Here is a 17,441-nt window from a genome sequence, read left to right on the forward strand (position 1 = left end):
TTAAATTTACAATCAAAAAAAATAAAGTTAAAGTATTAAATAATTAAAGTTGTAATTTTTAGGATCTAAATAATAAATAGGCATAGTGAAGAAGAATTACGATGATCCAAGACTAAGCCAAAGAGGGATTACCGAAACAGTTTCTCAAAACAAAAAACAAAAAAAAAAAAGAGAAAATTTTCCTAATGTTAAAAAATTTTTGTAAATAAGATTTAAATTTTTTTTGAAAAATTTTTCCATCAAATATGAATAGTTTTAATTTTTTAGATTATATTGAAGTATGTAATTAATTATTGATTTAAATTAATAATGTAATTGTAAATAATATTATAGAAAATTAAAATTTTCAATAAACTAGTTTGTGTAAATAAAAATAAATATGAATAATTTTTTTTAATAAATTAAATGGTTTATATTTATATTATTGAAAATTTTTCAATAGAAAACTTTCGATTAAAAATTTCCATTAATTATATAAAAATTTAAAAGTTATCTTACTTAGATAATTATGCTAATTGTGAGATATATAAGAACAGTAACGCGCGCAGAAGATTCAAAGCTAATTGAAGAACAACATGAGCGACGACAAAGAGTTAATCTCTTCTTCAGCGGAAGCAATTGAAGGAAACATTTACTTACTCACTGAAATCCTTGTTCGCGTGCCTCTCAGAGATGTCATAACTTTCAAACGTGTCTCCAAGCGGTGGTTCTCACTCATCTCCGACCCTTACTTCTCTCGCTACCGCGCCAACATCCAAAGAACAACAGTCTCCGGTGTGTTCCTAAATCCCGGCATGGATCCTGTAGATCCTGAATTAACATTCTTCTACTTGGATAAGAAAATTCGCAGATTTCGTCCCAAAATCCCCGATAATTCTTCACAGATATTACAATCTTGCAACGGCTTGATAATGCTCTTCCAGGGGGAAGACGTGTTTATGTATAACCCCACCACCGGAGACAACAAACCCTTGCCGTCGCCTTTTCCATCGTTTGATGAATCACCTTTCGCGTTTTACTCTCTGGCTTTTGATCCCCTGCGATTTCTTGGTTATAAGCTGATCTGCATTTTTGAGTCTTCAAAGGAAGACTTCTACCAAACCATGATTTACTCCTCAGATTCCGGTGTCTGGAAGCACTGCGGTTCTTCCTTCTCGGTTCCCTACGACATGGATTTTACACATGGTGTTTATTTCAAGAACTCAGTTTACTGGATCAGTATCATCACCAAAACGACTTTGCGTTTTGATCTGAACAAAGAGTGCGTGAAAGATGACATGCCTCTTTTGCCGCCGGAACCTCCTAATCATAATGTTGCTGCTCCTAGTTACTTGAATTCCATGAGAACTTACTCAGGATTAAGTAATAATAGATATGGATACATTCTTGCACCTGCATGCGGTTACATGAATTTAGTTGTATTTGACTGTGAATTCTGTATAAGCGTGTTCCGGTTGAAGGAAGATTATTCTTCTTCGTCAAGGTCGTGGATTCTTATGCAGAGTGTTGATCTTCGACGGACAAATCTGGAAACTATTTTTCATGTAAATCTTATTGAAAACTACTCTTCTGTAGGGTACGAATACAGTATAATCCATCTCATTGAAGATGGTGAGGATGAGATGGCTTTGTTGTTGCAGAGACCGGATAAAGTTATTGGTCTGCGGTTAAAGGATCATACATGTTATGATGTGTTTGACATAAAAATAAAAAGAAATCCCGGCCATTATTGTAGTTTTCCAGGAGTTATGGGGTGGTACAGAGCCTTTGAATACGTTGAGAGCTTAGCTTGTGTTTAGACATAGATTCTAGCCTTTGCTTTACTTTGATTTCATCACGTGAATGGCTGATATTTAATCAATTTTAATTTTATGATTTATTTACATTATGCCGCATTTTTTTCAAAAAAAAAAGAGGAGGATTGTGCACTGGCAATATAAACGTTAAATAGTCCTTATTTAATTTTAATTATAAATTAATTCTTTATATATTATTTAATTATAAAATCTTTTTTTTATTTTATAAATTATTATTTTATTATTTATCTATCATGTTTATTAATAATAAAAAACTAAATCAATAATAAATTAGATCTTTCATTAATCGTAATAAATATTTTGCAATCTTAATCGATCATAATTTTATCATTAATCTATTACATACATATTGGATTGGAAAAATTGTATTTGTTAGAAATTCAATCGATTGGATGCACAAACCACTCGATTGAAATTCAGGTTTCTTAAACTTCAATCGATTAAAATTGATACACAGTCGATTGAATTTTGCACTGCATGTAGGTTTTTTTATTCAATCGATTGAAATCATCAAAACATTTTGAGAAATACATAAATATACGGGAATAAACCATATTTAACAATAATTTTCTTCATTCTAAATTAAAAAAAATTATTATTTTTTCAATAAAAATAAAACTTATTCATGTGTACTGTTCTGATAATGGTTGCCATTATCTATTGTGAAGTTTAATAATTTAAATTAGCCAATTTTTTTAGAATTTGAAGTGAAGTTCGAAGTTCTCTGCATAAAAAAATTCATATTTAGGTTTTTTTAAAAAAATTGAAAAATTAAAGTTAAAAAATTGGGTTTTAAAAAATAATATTTTTTAATTTTATTTTTAAAAAAATTTATTACTAAAAGATAAAAAAATATTTTTTCATTACACAATCAATTTCATGAATAAATAATCGAAACAAAGAATTGCAAAATTAGAGATTATATTTACTAATCTCAATTTTGTAATCAAAACAATAGATTGTTTTCTAAAAGCTACAGTGAAAAATTGATTGGATCTCTATCGTCAACTCTGATTATCAATTAATGATGAACAAATATTGGATATTAAAGAGATGTATAAACAATGAAGAAAAATTAGATATTAAGTAGATGGATAAACAATGAACAAAAATAATAAAAAAAATTGATAATCAATCGTATTAATAAACAATTCTAATTATAGGATTGAGTAATTGTTGATAGTTCATCAATTTATAATCTTAATATTAAAGAAAAGATAAGATTAGAGTATCTAAATCAAAATAAAAACTTAAAAATTGAAGATAAAATTTTAAAAATAAGATAGATGAATAATAAAATAATAATTTATAATAGCAGAAAAATGTAGAGAAGCGTAACATATAACGCAATGCACAGTTCAATTGATTGGGTAACACAACCAATCGATTGAATTGTGAAAATCTATATTGCTTTGAAGACTTGAATTAATTGGGTATTGAATAAGAAAAACCCCACATGTCTTGCAAAATTCGATTGTGTATCAATTCCAATCGATTGAATTTTTGAATTTTAATCGATTGATTTGTGCATCCAATCGATTGACAAACACGATTTTTCCAATCCAATACTTATGTAACGGATCAATGATAAAATTATGATCGATGCAAAATATTTATTACGATTAATAGAAAATCTAATTTTTTATTATCAATAAACATGATAGATGGATGATAAAATAATAATTTATAAAATAAAAAATAGATTTTATAATTAAATAATATATAAAAGATTAATTTATAATTAAAATTAAATAAGAACTATTTAGCCGTTATTAAAAAATTTAAAAAACATGTTTTGTTATGGGACCATTTAATAGTAGAAACTTTGTGAGACCATCGAATTCTTTACTGTTACGGATCCGGCCCACCATCCCGGATCCAAGACCGAACCCAACACCGGTTCCCCGGGTCCGACCCGTTCCTCACTTCTAGAAGGCTCGAAAACGGCATTCTCAGACTCCTAACCGACTTTCGAATTCAAACGTCCCCTTTATCTTAGCCAAATAAGATAAGATAAGATATTCTCCATCACCTATAAACCCGATCCATCTCTCAACCCGTACCAGAGACATCTTGTACATTGGCGCCGTCTGTGGGAACCCTGCGCGTACCGGGCCCGATGGGGGACGTCCTAGAGGAAACCCCCTCAAGCCAGGATGACTCTCAACCAATTAACCCGACCCCCGAGCACCGTGAAGTCACAAACCAAGCGAGAATAGCGAGTGCGGTCCAAAACGCGAACAATTACGACGTCACGGACAGACGACATCATGAGAAAGCCAGCGACAAAGCAGCGCAGATCATCCAGGATCTCTGCCTCCGGGTTCAGGAACTCGAAGGCAAGATAACCAACAAAGGAAAACACAACAACGAGCACGGAAGCCATGCAACCTCCAGATCAAGATCTCGCCGCGGTAGATCGCCAACCCGAAGAGACGACAGAAGAAACGGTCGCAGTCCATCACGCGATCGCAGACACGAGAAATCACCAGAACGGCGATACAACAAGAAACATAACCGTAGCACCTCTCGAGATCTGAGTTCTCAACACTACTCAGACGAAGATCGGAGGGACCGAAACACCAAGCGCACGAGAAACGACCACATAATAATGGGCGCTACACCCTTTACAGAAAGAATCCTAAGAGCAAAACTCCCCAAAGGCTTCGACAAACCTACCGATATGAAGTACGACGGAACCAAGGATCCCCAAGAACACCTAACGGCTTTCGAAGCCAGAATGAACCTAGAAGGAGCAGCCGACGCGGTCCGATGCAGAGCTTTCCCGGTAACCCTCGCCGGGCCAGCAATCAAATGGTTCAACGCCCTCCCAAACGGATCCATAACCAGTTTCCACGACATCACACGAAAATTCATGGCCCAGTTCACTACAAGTATCACTAAAGCCAAACACCCCATCATCTTGCTCGGGGTCACACAAAAACAAGACGAATCCACAAGAAAATACCTCGATCGCTTCAGCGACGAATGCCTAACGGTCGACGGACTCACGGATTCCGTCGCAAGCCTTTGCCTGACCAACAGACTAATGAACGAAGACTTTCGCAAACACCTCACCACCAGACCGGTATGGACCATGCATGAGATCCAGAACGTCGCCAAAGACTACATCAACGACGAAGAAGTCAGCCAAGTCGTCGCGGCCAACAAGCGGCAGCACGGCAACAACCAACGCGGCAATTCGGCTTCTCACCATAACGCAACACCCAAAGAGAATCAACGAGACCACCCGAGGCCGACCAACCGGACACCAAGAATAGGCAAATTCTCCAATTACACACCCCTAACTGCACCAATTACCGAGATATACCACCAAATAGCGGACCGAGGCATCATTCCAAAAGCCCGACAACTCAAGGAAAGGACAGGAGACAACAAAATCCTCTAACCCTAAAGAGGGAAAACGAATAAAAAGGGAGGCCGCCGGTTATACGGTCGTCGCAGGACAACTATACAAACGCGGATTCTCGCAACCCCTGCTCAAATGCGACGAGCCCGGGAGCACGGAATACATACTACGCAAAATCCATGAAGGCTGTTGCGGCCACCACGTCGGAGGTAAAACCCTTGCCCAAAAAGTCATCCGCGCCGGCTACTTCTGGCCCACAATCATCCGGGACTCCATGCAACTAGTGAAAAACTGCGATAAATGTCAACGACACGCCAACATCCACCAAGCCGCCCCACATCAGCTCAGCATCATATCGGCAGAACGGCCATTCGGCACCTGGGGGATCGACCTTGTCGGACCTTTTCCCACGGCACCAGGCCAACTCCGATATCTCATCGTCGCCATAGACTATTTCACCAAATGGATCGAGGCCGAGCCGCTAGCCTCTATCACGGCGACCCAATGTCGAAAATTCCTTTGGCGACAAATCATCACCCGATTCGGGATCCCCGAGATCGTCATCTCGGACAACGGAACCCAGTTCGCCGACACCAAATTCAAGGAATTCCTAAACGAGCTACGCATATCCCACCGCTTTAGCTCGGTAGAACACCCCCAAACAAACGGACAAGTGGAATCAGCAAACAAAATAATAGTCAAAGGCCTCAAGAAACGACTCGACGAAGCCAAAGGACTATGGGCAGACGAACTCGGATCGGTCTTATGGTCGTACCGCACGACCCCGCAGACAGCTACCGGGGAAACCCCCTTCCGATTAACCCACGGCACGGAAGCTATCATCCCAGTTGAAATCGGCGACCCAAGCCCGCGAAGAACAATCGGAGGCAACGACGAAGAAGCAGAACGAGACCTCACTGGCGAAATAAGAAGCGTAGCCCACCTCAGAGAGCTAGCCCTAAAACAAAGAATCAGCCTGAGATACAACCACGGAGTCATTCGGCGAGAGTTCACAACTGACGACCTCGTCCTACGGCGAAACGACATCGGTCCCCCAACCTCGGGAGAAGGAAAACTCGCCCCCAACTGGGAGGGACCATATAGAATCAAAGCTGCAATCGGGAAAGGAGCCTACAAGCTCGAACGGCTGAGCCATCACAGGCTCAGCCTTCCGAACAACAACAGCAGAGCGAAGGAGAGCACGATACACCGACTTGGCCTGGAACGAGACATCACAGCCATCAAAATAAGGCTCCGTACCAGGCATCAAATGCTGATCAATAAAACCCGGAGCATCAAAACGACGATCCATCACACTTGGCACCAAACCCTCCTCAAAGGTCTCGCTGCTCGGGTCCTCGGGCCTCTTTCTCTTCCGAGAAGCCTCAGCAGCCGACACTACCACAACCTCAGGAGAGTTCACATGGCCAGGGGAAACTTGAACCTCTGCCCGAGCAGCCGAGGAAATCACCTCCTGGGAAACCGGTTGAGATTCCACGGCAGGATTGGAGACAGGGGTAGAAGGAGACGAGGATCCCTCCTCCCGACCCATCGCCGCCTTCAACCTAGCCAGAGAAGTCAGCCCACCAGCCATCTCAACTGAAAGAAATAAAAAATAACAAGATTACAAAAAGGCAAGAATAGAACATACGAAATCGGGAAAAGAAGACAAAGCACACACCGATATACGCCCGACAAGCCTCGGGATCACCCATAACTTCCCGAGGATTCAACGGACGCTCACCAAATAAATGCCACAAAACATTGGCAACGTCCTTATCCTCCTGGGACAAGCCATCGTAGGTGAATTTAGTTAGAACCGACGGGCCAGCCTGAAAATTTCAGTATGTCGGAAACCGACGAACGCCCTCCGGTGACAGCCAGAATGGATGGTGCCCCTGGACAAGACGCACCTTAAAATACTCCCATTTAAAACCATGAAAAGAATCCTCAAATAAACCAAAAATACGGCGATGAGGCTGAGCCCGGAAGGACATATACCCCTTCTTATGCTTCCCCTCCTTAGTCGGAAGAGTGCATAAGAAAAGAAAAAGAAAAACAGGAACGGAAGCCGGAAGGTCGAGATACCGGCACACCAACTCAAACGACCGCACAGCAGCCCAGCTGTTCGGGTGAAGTTGAGACGGTGCCACGGAACACCGACTCAACAGATCCTGAACAAACGGCGAGAAGGGAAGTCGCACGCCAAGCCGAGTGAACATCGACTCGTAAACCTCGTACCAGAGACATCTTGTACATTTACCAATTATGTTACGTGTACACCAAAATCAGCCACTAGTATAAAATACATGTTAAAATATAAATTAAACCACACATATATTTATATACAAATATATTGGTGGTTGATTTTAGTGGCTGATCAAGTTAGAATCAAGTTCATGTGTGAATGGTTTAGTTCTATGTCAATCAAATTTGGATTAAGTGATTTATTCTTTATCACCTACAAAAGGAAACACTTATTTGTCATTGAAAATTAGTAATGACAAAGGTAATAAAACTTTTTAGTCCTCAACTATTTTTTCTCTTTTTTTAAAATCTCTCCCTCGTATGGTTCTTGCTTCACTATTTCACTATTTAACTCTCTAAATTTGAACAAAATTTTTGTCAATTTACCTCACTACAGTCGCATCCTCCAAACTCAAACAAAAAGTTAACAAAAAACAACTTCACAATCCAAGTGAATTTATTAAAAAAAAAATGAAAATCAAACATATGCAGTTGAAATGGCAACCTATAAGAGTAGTATAACCACACACCAAAAAAAAAGAGGAAGTAACATAGTTATTATTCATGATGCTAACATTCAATCTGTGATGTATAATTCAATAGTACATTCAGTAATAGTTTCCGTCTTTAGAGCAATCAGACCTATACGAACCAGCAACTGACTTCTACTTCAGGATATCCAGCAACTTTAATGGCAACCCTCCAATTTGTGCACTCAATCGTCCTCCTTCTTCCTGATTGTTGACTATTATTCATGATTATTAAAATTGGCTATCAGTCTAAAATACATGTTAAAATATAAATACACATTAAAAATAATTTAAACTAAATATGTATTTATACACAACTATATAATTTTGAACTTGAATATCTTAAAATCTCTAAGATATTAAAAAAAATGTATAACTATCTTTTAAATTTATTATATAAAAAATTAAAAAGTTATCTACTTATCTTGCTTAGCTGCTTATCTTATCTGGGATTGAGATATATATATACCGTAACACACTCCTCGAACATTGAAAGAGCCTAAACACAGAGTTAATTTCTTCTTCAATGGAAGTCATTGAAGGAAGCGATGCCTTACTCACTGAAATCCTTGTTCGTCTCCCCCTTAGAGATGTCATAACCTTCAAACGTGTCTCCAAGCGGTGGCTCTCTCTCATCTCTGAGCCTTACTTCTCTCGCCGCCGCGCCACCGTCCAAGGAACAAGATTCTCCGGTTTGATCGTAGATCCCGACGCCGTCAATCCTCAACATCGTGAATTAACATTCTTCTACTTCAATAAGAAGATTCGTAGACCGTGCCGCCGCCGGCGCATATTCTGTCCCAAAGTTCCCGATGATTGTTCATCTATGTTACAGTCTTGCAACGGCTTGATGCTTCTCCGCGGATTCGGTGACACCTTTATCTATAATCCCACCACCGGAGACAAGAAACGCTTGCTCTCACCCTTTCCATTGTTTGATAAATCACCTTCCCCGGAGTACTCTCTGGCTTTTGATCCGTTACGATTTCTCGGTTATAAGCTGATCTGCATCTTCCGTGGCAAGTCTTCAAAGGAAGACGGTTACCAAACCATGATTTACTCCTCGGAATCCGGTGCCTGGAAGCAATGCGGTTCTTCCTTCTCGGCTCCCTTAGACATGGATCTTGCACATGGTGTTTATTTCAAGGACTCAGTTTTTTACTGGATCGGTAACAAAAGCAAAACGACGCTGCGTTTTGATCTGAAAACAGAGTGCGTGAAGGATGACATGCCTCCTTTGCCTCCGGCGCCTCAAGATCTTAATATTGATGGCTCTAGTTACTTGGATGACTTGAAACGTCCCTTAAAACTAGCTTATAATGGATATGGATACATTCTTGCACCTGCATGCGGTTACATGAATTTGGTTGGAGCTGACTTTGATTTCGGTATGCGCGTATTCCGGTTGAAGGAAGATGATTATTCTTCATCAAGGTCATGGGTTCTTATGCACAGCTTTGATCTTCGACGTACAACTCTTAAACGTGTTTTGAATACAGATCCTGCTGGAAACTACAGCATACTCCATCTCATTAAAGATGGTGAAGATGATGATGAGATGGCTTTGTTTGTGCAGATAGAAACAAAAGTTATTGCTCTGAGATTAAAGGATCATACCCGTTACGATGTGTTTGACTTTGACTTGAAAATACAAAAAAATCCCCGTCTTTATTATTCTTCTACAGGAGTTATGGGATGGTACAGAGCCTTTGAGTACGTTGAGAGCTTAGCTTGTCTTTAAACATAGATATTTTAGCTTTTGCTTTACTTTGATTTCATCTTGTGTAATACTTGATATTTAATAGATTTTAATTTTATTATTTATTTATACGTGGAAACTCACTTGCAGTCGACTGTAGGTGAAGTTGCTTCTGAATGGTTGACACGTGTTACTATATGGTTAAAAAAAATTGGTTTATTTTATACAAATGGTTTATTTAAAAAAATCGGTTTAAGTAGATCAAATAACTAGCTTTAAAATAATTTCAATTTTTTTTGCGTGTTATTCCTAAATTCCTAACAGATGAATTTGGTATGTTCTTCTTCTTCATTTTTATTGACTAATTTTTCTTTAAATTTATCTAAAACTTTTATTTATTTAATTTTCGTCAAATATATATGTATACAAATTGTTTGAAAAAGTAACATTTAGTATTCTGAAAAAGAAACAAAATTCACGTTTTTTTTATAGGAATGGCATAAATGGTATCATCTGTCCTTTTTGTTGTGTCTCTACTTTCTATCTTCTTGATGAGCTTTGTTTTGTTTCTCATAACTTACATTTAAATTAAACTGTAAAAATATTTTAATATGTTGCTTTTAAATTAAGCTGTAAATAAATTTTAAATTAAGCTTTAAAAATATGTTGCTTTTAAATTAAGCTGTAAATAAATTTTAAATTAAGCTTTAAAAATATGTTGAATTACAAATTTACCATTAAATTAAATTTTATGCAATCAATTAACTTTTATTTTACTAATAAATTATTTTCATGTAAATTATTGTTAATTTTTAATATTATTCTATAAATAAATTATTTTTTTAAGATAATAAGACGATAATTTACTTGTGATTTCATTGTCATGCACGTTTTTGTGTTTTTACTTACCAACTAGAATTTATTTTTAATGAAATTAGAATTTATTTTCAATAAAACAAAAATATCTAATCAAAATATTAATTTGGTCTCCTTAAATAATTGAACATAATATTATTAATTTTGTCTACAACAAAAATTTTTAATCAAATTTTTTAAAATAAAATCAACCCAAAAATAGAGAAAAAAAAGAACAACTAATGAAAATATTTATTTTGGCATTGCCATCAAGAATAGGATAGCCATAGAAAAAATCCAACCAAATAAAAAGGACCTAACTCATACAATTAAACTACCATCATCACAATAAACTATAACATCACCAACTAAAGAGACATGCAACAAATATGGAAGAGATCATGCCAAAATTTCAACTATGCTCATGTTATCAAATAGTCTACATTATACCATAATTACATTTTTGTCTTCTACCACATGAAATTGCGATGAATTATGTTGGCATTTATGATATCTTCCTTAGACTTGTAAAGAATTCATTTTTTCTTTCTTCATATTAACCAACTATGTTAAACACGATTCCCACAAAATCATTAACACCGAATTTCAAAGCTAATATTTTCTACGTATTCCAAATACATTTGAAATAATAAATTTAATTAAGAAATATAAATAAGAAGAACATACCTAATTGAAAGTTTGATATTAGTTTTGAAAGAGGGATTGGAAGAGAATGAACGTGTGAAAACGAAGAAGAAGGGAATAAAAGTAACCGTTTGGTCCAATTCAAATCGGTTTTTTTAAATAAACCATTTGTATAAAATAAACCGATTTTTTTTAAACCATATAGTAACACGTGTCAGCCATCCAGAAGCAACTTCACCTGCAGTCGACTGCAGGTGAGTTTCTGCCTTATTTATATTGTGCTGCATTTTTATTAAGAAATGGTAATATTTCAGAAACAGATTTTAAGAAATAACTAAAATCAAGAAAAAATCATCATTAAAAAGTATGAATGGAACAAAGGTCTTACAAGTAGAGGTGGCAATATGTACCCTACTCGTAGGTACGCAACCCGACCCCACCCGATCGGGTAGGGTTGCCAACCCGATCCGCAGCGGATAGGGTAGGGTGCGGGTAGAGTTCTCGTACGGGTCGGGTAGGATGCGGGTTAAGCCTCAACCCTACCCGACCAACCCGCACTCTATATATGTTTATGTTATATACTTATATAAAAATATGTTTTAAGTGGATGTTGAATCAAAGACCTCTCACTGAATGCAAAAGATCCTTAACCACTAAAAAAAATTATTAATTGATAATTTAATTTTTTTTTATATAAAAATCAATTCTATTTTAAATTATCATCAAGTTATATAATAATGTTGTATATTTTTTATAACTCGCGGGTAGGGTCGGGTACCCGCGGATTAAGAGCGGGTATGGTTAGGATTGGAATATTGTCAACCCGCGGGTAGGGTTAGGATTGAATCCAAACCCTACCCATTGCCACCCCCTACTTACAAGGTCAGCAAGTTGATCAGCTTCCCAAGTTCAGGTAGAACAACTCCAGAAAAATTGTTTGCTTCCAGCATCCTAATTAATGATTGAAAACTACCATTTCAGTGAATATTGAAAAAGGCACACTATATGAATGAATAGACTTAAAGCTCAAAACATACAGGTATGTGAGAGTAGTAATATTTCCTAGATGCTTTGGAATTTACCGACAAGCGATTCACAAGAAGAGAGCTGCATCATGTTATATGAAATATGTAATCAAATATAAGAACAATATGGAATTTGTCCTTTAAGTAAAGAAAACAGAGCATTGAAGAAAAAATAACCAAGTAAAATTCAATAACAAAATATCAGAGTCTTACTTATATAGTCCTAGAAATCCTTCATGCTTTGATAACCTTTTCAATGATTGATACACACGCAGATTATGAAATCCTGCTGTCCTTGTCTGCAGATTAAAAAAACAGATGCAAAATTATAATTAAAAAGAAATTGTTAAAGAGGAACATACATAAACCCATTTACAAAACAATGAGCATGCATAAGAATAGAAAACTCTCCTTGACAAATTAAAAGGAACTATTAGCCTCTCAAAGAAACTTGATGCAATGTAAGTTACATACAGGGATGAAAAATCAAGAACTTTTAAGTATCCAGCAAGAGCCACCATTACCAATGGAGTGGCAAAATCAAACTGAGACACTAAACAAGTGCAGTTACATAGTTAAGCCATAGCACCATGACAAACATTTTTTCTTTACAAACTTTACTTCTCTCCCCTTCCATTGTGCTCTTAGTAGTAAAGTCTAACTTCTAAGTCACACATACTTACCAATTGGACTGAATTTTCTTTTTAAAACTTTTAATGTGAGAAACTGAGAATTATTAATCTAAGGACTTATAAACTAATGAAAGTTAGGCCAAATTGAATATTGTTGGAACCCTATGTTGCTATCAAAGCAGTGGATGGAGCAGATAAGGTATGGTTGCACTTAGTTGAGCGAATGCAAAGCAAGAAGCCAATCAAACCTTGCAGCTTATTGACATCTCCCCTAATTACCAGTGTCTTGGGTCGAAGAGTCAATTTTGAATTTTCCCACAGCTAAAAAGTGAACAAAAAAGCAAAAACAAGCATCTCAGAAATTGCTAAGATGTCTATCCAATTTCTCAGTTTGCAGCAGCAGCTATGAATTCAGCTTCAATCTGAATCTGTAAGCTAACTTATTATGCAGAGTTGTTACGAAAATCCTTTTAGCATGCTAGATTCATATGCAATGAAAATCTATAATATGATCAAAGTTGTAAATTTGCACAATGAAAATCTGTAAGCTGAATACCGTGCACAATGAAGAAACACCATTCCAAATCCCTAGTATTCAGCTTCCACAATTCTAAAAAACCACATGCAACATGATTTTTAAGATTCTAAAAAAAAGAAAAAACGAAAGACTTGCAACAACAAATTCTACTTCCAGCAACAAAAAAATTTACCCTGTGATATGTTCAGCATCAAATTCTAGTTACGGCAACAAATTCTACTTCTACCAACAAATTCAATTATAATAACTTCCAGCAACAAAAACTTAAACTCCAATTCTCCAAATATGATTTCCAGCAAAACAAAATTAGCTGAATAATTATTTCAGCAACAACCTAAACTTTCAACAATTCAAGATATAATGCAATGAAATTGAAAAAGAAATAACAGGGTTTGTGCTACTTGACAAAAAATGGAAGAGTGCATGAAGCATTTTCTCTTCTTCGCCGTTACAAAGGGCCATGTCCCTCGTGTTTACACTAGCTGGGAGGAGGCCAATGAACAAGTTTCAAACTTCACTCATCCAGAGTTTCATTGTTTCAATAGCTATGAACAAGCCACATCATGTTATAAGTGATTTTTAACCGTTAATCTTAATTATATATATTATATATATTTTTTATAATTAAGATCAACTATTAAAAATCACTAAAACACACGACATACTTTAAAACTTTCCAAAATCTTTTACACAAAAAAATGCTGAAACATAAAAGTCACTTGTGGTTGGTACATGTCCTGCACTCCAACTTTGGCGAATAAAACCAATAGACACCTCTCACTCCCAGCTGTGTCCTGCAACTTTGACGGTTTGACCTGCAATGCCAGCTTTAACGAATCATACACTCCATATATATTCGAATGCACTTTTATTCATATCAATAATGTAATTAGTATAATTGTAATTTCGAATATTATTTTAGTCCAACCCGATCAATCTTACATACTGCTTTAAAGCGATTTAGTACAAGTAATATTGGATTGATTTTGTTGCTCATCTCTTCACTAAGCAGTTGTAGATTATTGTTTGGAATCATTTTCTTTTCCTAATCTTCTAAGTACCAAAGTTGGGGCTTGCTTGTAATTAACAAGGTGAAGTCTTCTAATTATGTTTTTTCAACTCTTGCATACAATACATGAAGTCTATACTTTTATTTATTACCATAAAATATTGTCAACAAATTTTTTTAACAAATCTTGATTCTTGAACTATTAAAATAGCATTTGACTATTTTTTCTACAGTATTTGACTATTTTTTTTCTTCTAATTAAGAATGCGTTTCGAGGAATGGTACAAGTATTTTGACTATTTTTTTTCTACAGTATTGCTCATTCTCATTCTATTTTTTTTTGTTTCATCTTATCCATGTTAATTAAAAATTTCTTTTACTTGTAGAATTTATTTGGATGTTATTAAGTTATTAAAAATATATTTTTTATTTTTTTTGACAAATAAAAGTATTAAAAGATATCATTTTAAAAGATTTTTTATTTTTTTTAAAATATTTTAACATAATAAATAAATAAAAAATATTTTTATATTATTATATTCAAATATAATTGAGATTAAATGCTTTTATTAACTTGCAACGTTTTTTAACAGAAAAAAGACCTTCGACAAAGCCATTAGGGAGTCAGAAATAAACGGATTCAGAACCAAGTTAACAACGGAATTATATGATTCAACTTTAAATTTTTTATTTTTAAAATTAACTAACTAATGAGTAATGAGATTGTTCGACCTTTTTAAATTTTGAACTTGAATATCTTAAAATCTCTAAGATATTAAAAAAAATGTATAACTATCTTTTCAATTCATTATATAAAAAATTAAAAAGTTATCTACTTATCTTGCTTAGCTGGTATCTTATCTGGGATTGAGATTATATAAACAGTAACACTCGTCGAACATTGAAAGCCATGAGCCACAACAGAGTTAATTTCTTCTTCAATGGAAGTAATTGAAGGAAGCGATGCCTTACTCACTGAAATCCTTGTTCGTCTTCCCCTCAGAGATGTCATAACCTTCAAACGTGTCTCCAAGCGGTGGCTCTCTCTCATCTCTGAGCCTTACTTCTCTCGCCGCCGCGCCACCGTCCAAGGAACAAGATTCTCCGGTTTGATCGTAGATCCCGACACCGTCAATCCTCAACATCGTGAATTAACATTCTTCTACTTCAATAAGAAGATTCGTAGACCGTGCCGCCGCCGGCGCATATTCTGTCCCAAAGTTCCCGATGATTGTTCATCTATGTTACAGTCTTGCAACGGCTTGATGCTTCTCCGCGGATTCGGTGACACCTTTATCTATAATCCCACCACCGGAGACAAGAAACGCTTGCTCTCACCCTTTCCATTGTTTGATAAATCACCTTCCCCGGAGTACTCTCTGGCTTTTGATCCGTTGCGATTTCTCGGTTATAAGCTGATCTGCATCTTCCGTGGCAAGTCTTCAAAGGAAGACGGTTACCAAACCATGATTTACTCCTCGGAATCCGGTGCCTGGAAGCAATGCGGTTCTTCCTTCTCGGCTCCCTTAGACATGGATCTTGCACATGGTGTTTATTTCAAGGACTCAGTTTACTGGATCGGTAACAAAAGCAAAACGACGCTGCGTTTTGATCTGAAAACAGAGTGCGTGAAGGATGACATGCCTCCTTTGCCTCCGGCGCCTCAAGATCTTAATATTGGTGGCTCTAGTTACTTGGATGACTTGAAACGTCCCTTAAAACTAGCTTATAATGGATATGGATACATTCTTGCACCTGCATGCGGTTACATGAATTTGGTTGGAGCTGACTTTGATTTCGGTATGCGCGTATTCCGGTTGAAGGAAGATGATTATTCTTCATCAAGGTCATGGGTTCTTATGCACAGCTTTGATCTTCGACGTACAACTCTTAAACGTGTTTTGAATACAGATCCTGCTGGAAACTACAGCATACTCCATCTCATTAAAGATGGTGAAGATGATGATGAGATGGCTTTGTTTGTGCAGATAGAAACAAAAGTTATTGCTCTGAGATTAAAGGATCATACCCGTTACGATGTGTTTGACTTTGACTTGAAAATACAAAAAAATCCCCGTCTTTATTATTCTTCTACAGGAGTTATGGGATGGTACAGAGCCTTTGAGTACGTTGAGAGCTTAGCTTGTCTTTAAACATAGATATTTTAGCTTTTGCTTTACTTTGATTTCATCTTGTGTAATACTTGATATTTAATAGATTTTAATTTTATTATTTATTTATAGGTGGAAACTCACCTGCAGTCGACTGTAGGTGAAGTTGCTTTTGAATGGTTGACACGTGTTACTATATGGTTAAAAAAAACTGGTTTATTTTATACAAATGGTTTATTTAAAAAAATCGGTTTAAGTAGATCAAATAACTAGCTTTAAAATAATTTCAATTTTTTCTGCGTGTTATTCCTAAATTCCTAACTGATGAATTTGGTATGTTCTTCTTTTTCATTTTTATTGACCAATTTTTCTTTAAATTTATCTAAAACTTTTATTTATTTAATTTTCGTCAAATATATATGTATACAAATTGTTTGAAAAAGTAACATTTAGTATTCTGAAAAAAACAAAAAAACAAAATTCACGTTTTTTTTTATAGAAATGGCATAAATGGTATCATCTGTCCTTTTTGTTGTGTCTCTACTTTCTATCTTCTTGATGAGCTTTGTTTTGTTTCTCATAACTTACATTTACAGTTGCTTTTAAATTAAGCTGTAAACAGATTTTAAATTAAGCTTTAAAAATATGTTCAATTACAAATTTACCATTAAATTAAATTTTATGCAATCAATTAACTTTTATTTTACTAATAAATTATTTTCATGTAAATTATTGTTGATTTTTTAATATTATTCTATAAATAAATTATTTTTTTAAGATAATAAGACGATAATTTACTTGCCTAAAAATTATGATTTCATTGTCATGCACGTTTTTGTGTTTTTACTTACCAACTAGAATTTATTTTTAATGAAATTAGAATTTATTTTTAATAAAACAAAAGTATCTAATCAAAATATTAATTTGGTCTTCTTAAATAATTGAACATAATATTATTAATTT

The 17,441-nt window shown here is 35.5% G+C and overlaps 3 protein-coding genes and 1 long non-coding RNA gene across 4 annotated transcripts; 3 read left to right on the forward strand and 1 right to left on the reverse strand.

The window, feature by feature from the left end:
• On the forward strand, positions 558-1,799 carry LOC107647711 (F-box protein At5g07610-like). The gene has a single exon (XM_016351764.2). The coding sequence runs from the start codon at positions 576-578 to the stop codon at positions 1,797-1,799; it is 1,224 nt and encodes a 407-aa protein (XP_016207250.1). The 5' UTR covers positions 558-575.
• LOC107647713 (F-box protein At5g07610-like) lies at positions 8,295-16,599 on the forward strand. Its single transcript, XM_016351767.2, has 3 exons — positions 8,295-8,479; positions 13,857-13,862; positions 15,276-16,599. Exon 3 carries the CDS (start codon positions 15,309-15,311, stop codon positions 16,518-16,520), a length of 1,212 nt encoding a protein of 403 aa, XP_016207253.1. The 5' UTR covers positions 8,295-8,479; positions 13,857-13,862; positions 15,276-15,308; the 3' UTR covers positions 16,521-16,599.
• LOC107647712 (F-box protein At5g07610-like) lies at positions 8,491-9,705 on the forward strand. Its single transcript, XM_016351765.1, has one exon. The coding sequence runs from the start codon at positions 8,491-8,493 to the stop codon at positions 9,703-9,705; it is 1,215 nt and encodes a 404-aa protein (XP_016207251.1).
• On the reverse strand, positions 11,866-13,847 carry LOC107648553. The gene is made up of 3 exons (XR_001621976.2): positions 12,402-13,847; positions 12,201-12,270; positions 11,866-12,114 (listed from the first exon to the last, which is right to left on the reverse strand). It is a non-coding gene; the product is annotated as an uncharacterized LOC107648553 (long non-coding RNA).

The sequence above is a fragment of the Arachis ipaensis genome, chromosome B06 (genome assembly GCF_000816755.2).
Source record: "Arachis ipaensis cultivar K30076 chromosome B06, Araip1.1, whole genome shotgun sequence".
In the NCBI taxonomy this organism is placed as follows: Eukaryota; Viridiplantae; Streptophyta; class Magnoliopsida; order Fabales; family Fabaceae; genus Arachis; species Arachis ipaensis.

Coding starts and splice junctions, on each gene's coding strand:
- LOC107647711 (XM_016351764.2), top strand. CDS start 576: ATGAGCGACGACAAAGAGTTAATCTCTTCTTCAGCGGAAGCAATTGAA.
- LOC107647712 (XM_016351765.1), top strand. CDS start 8,491: ATGGAAGTCATTGAAGGAAGCGATGCCTTACTCACTGAAATCCTTGTT.
- LOC107647713 (XM_016351767.2), top strand. CDS start 15,309: ATGGAAGTAATTGAAGGAAGCGATGCCTTACTCACTGAAATCCTTGTT.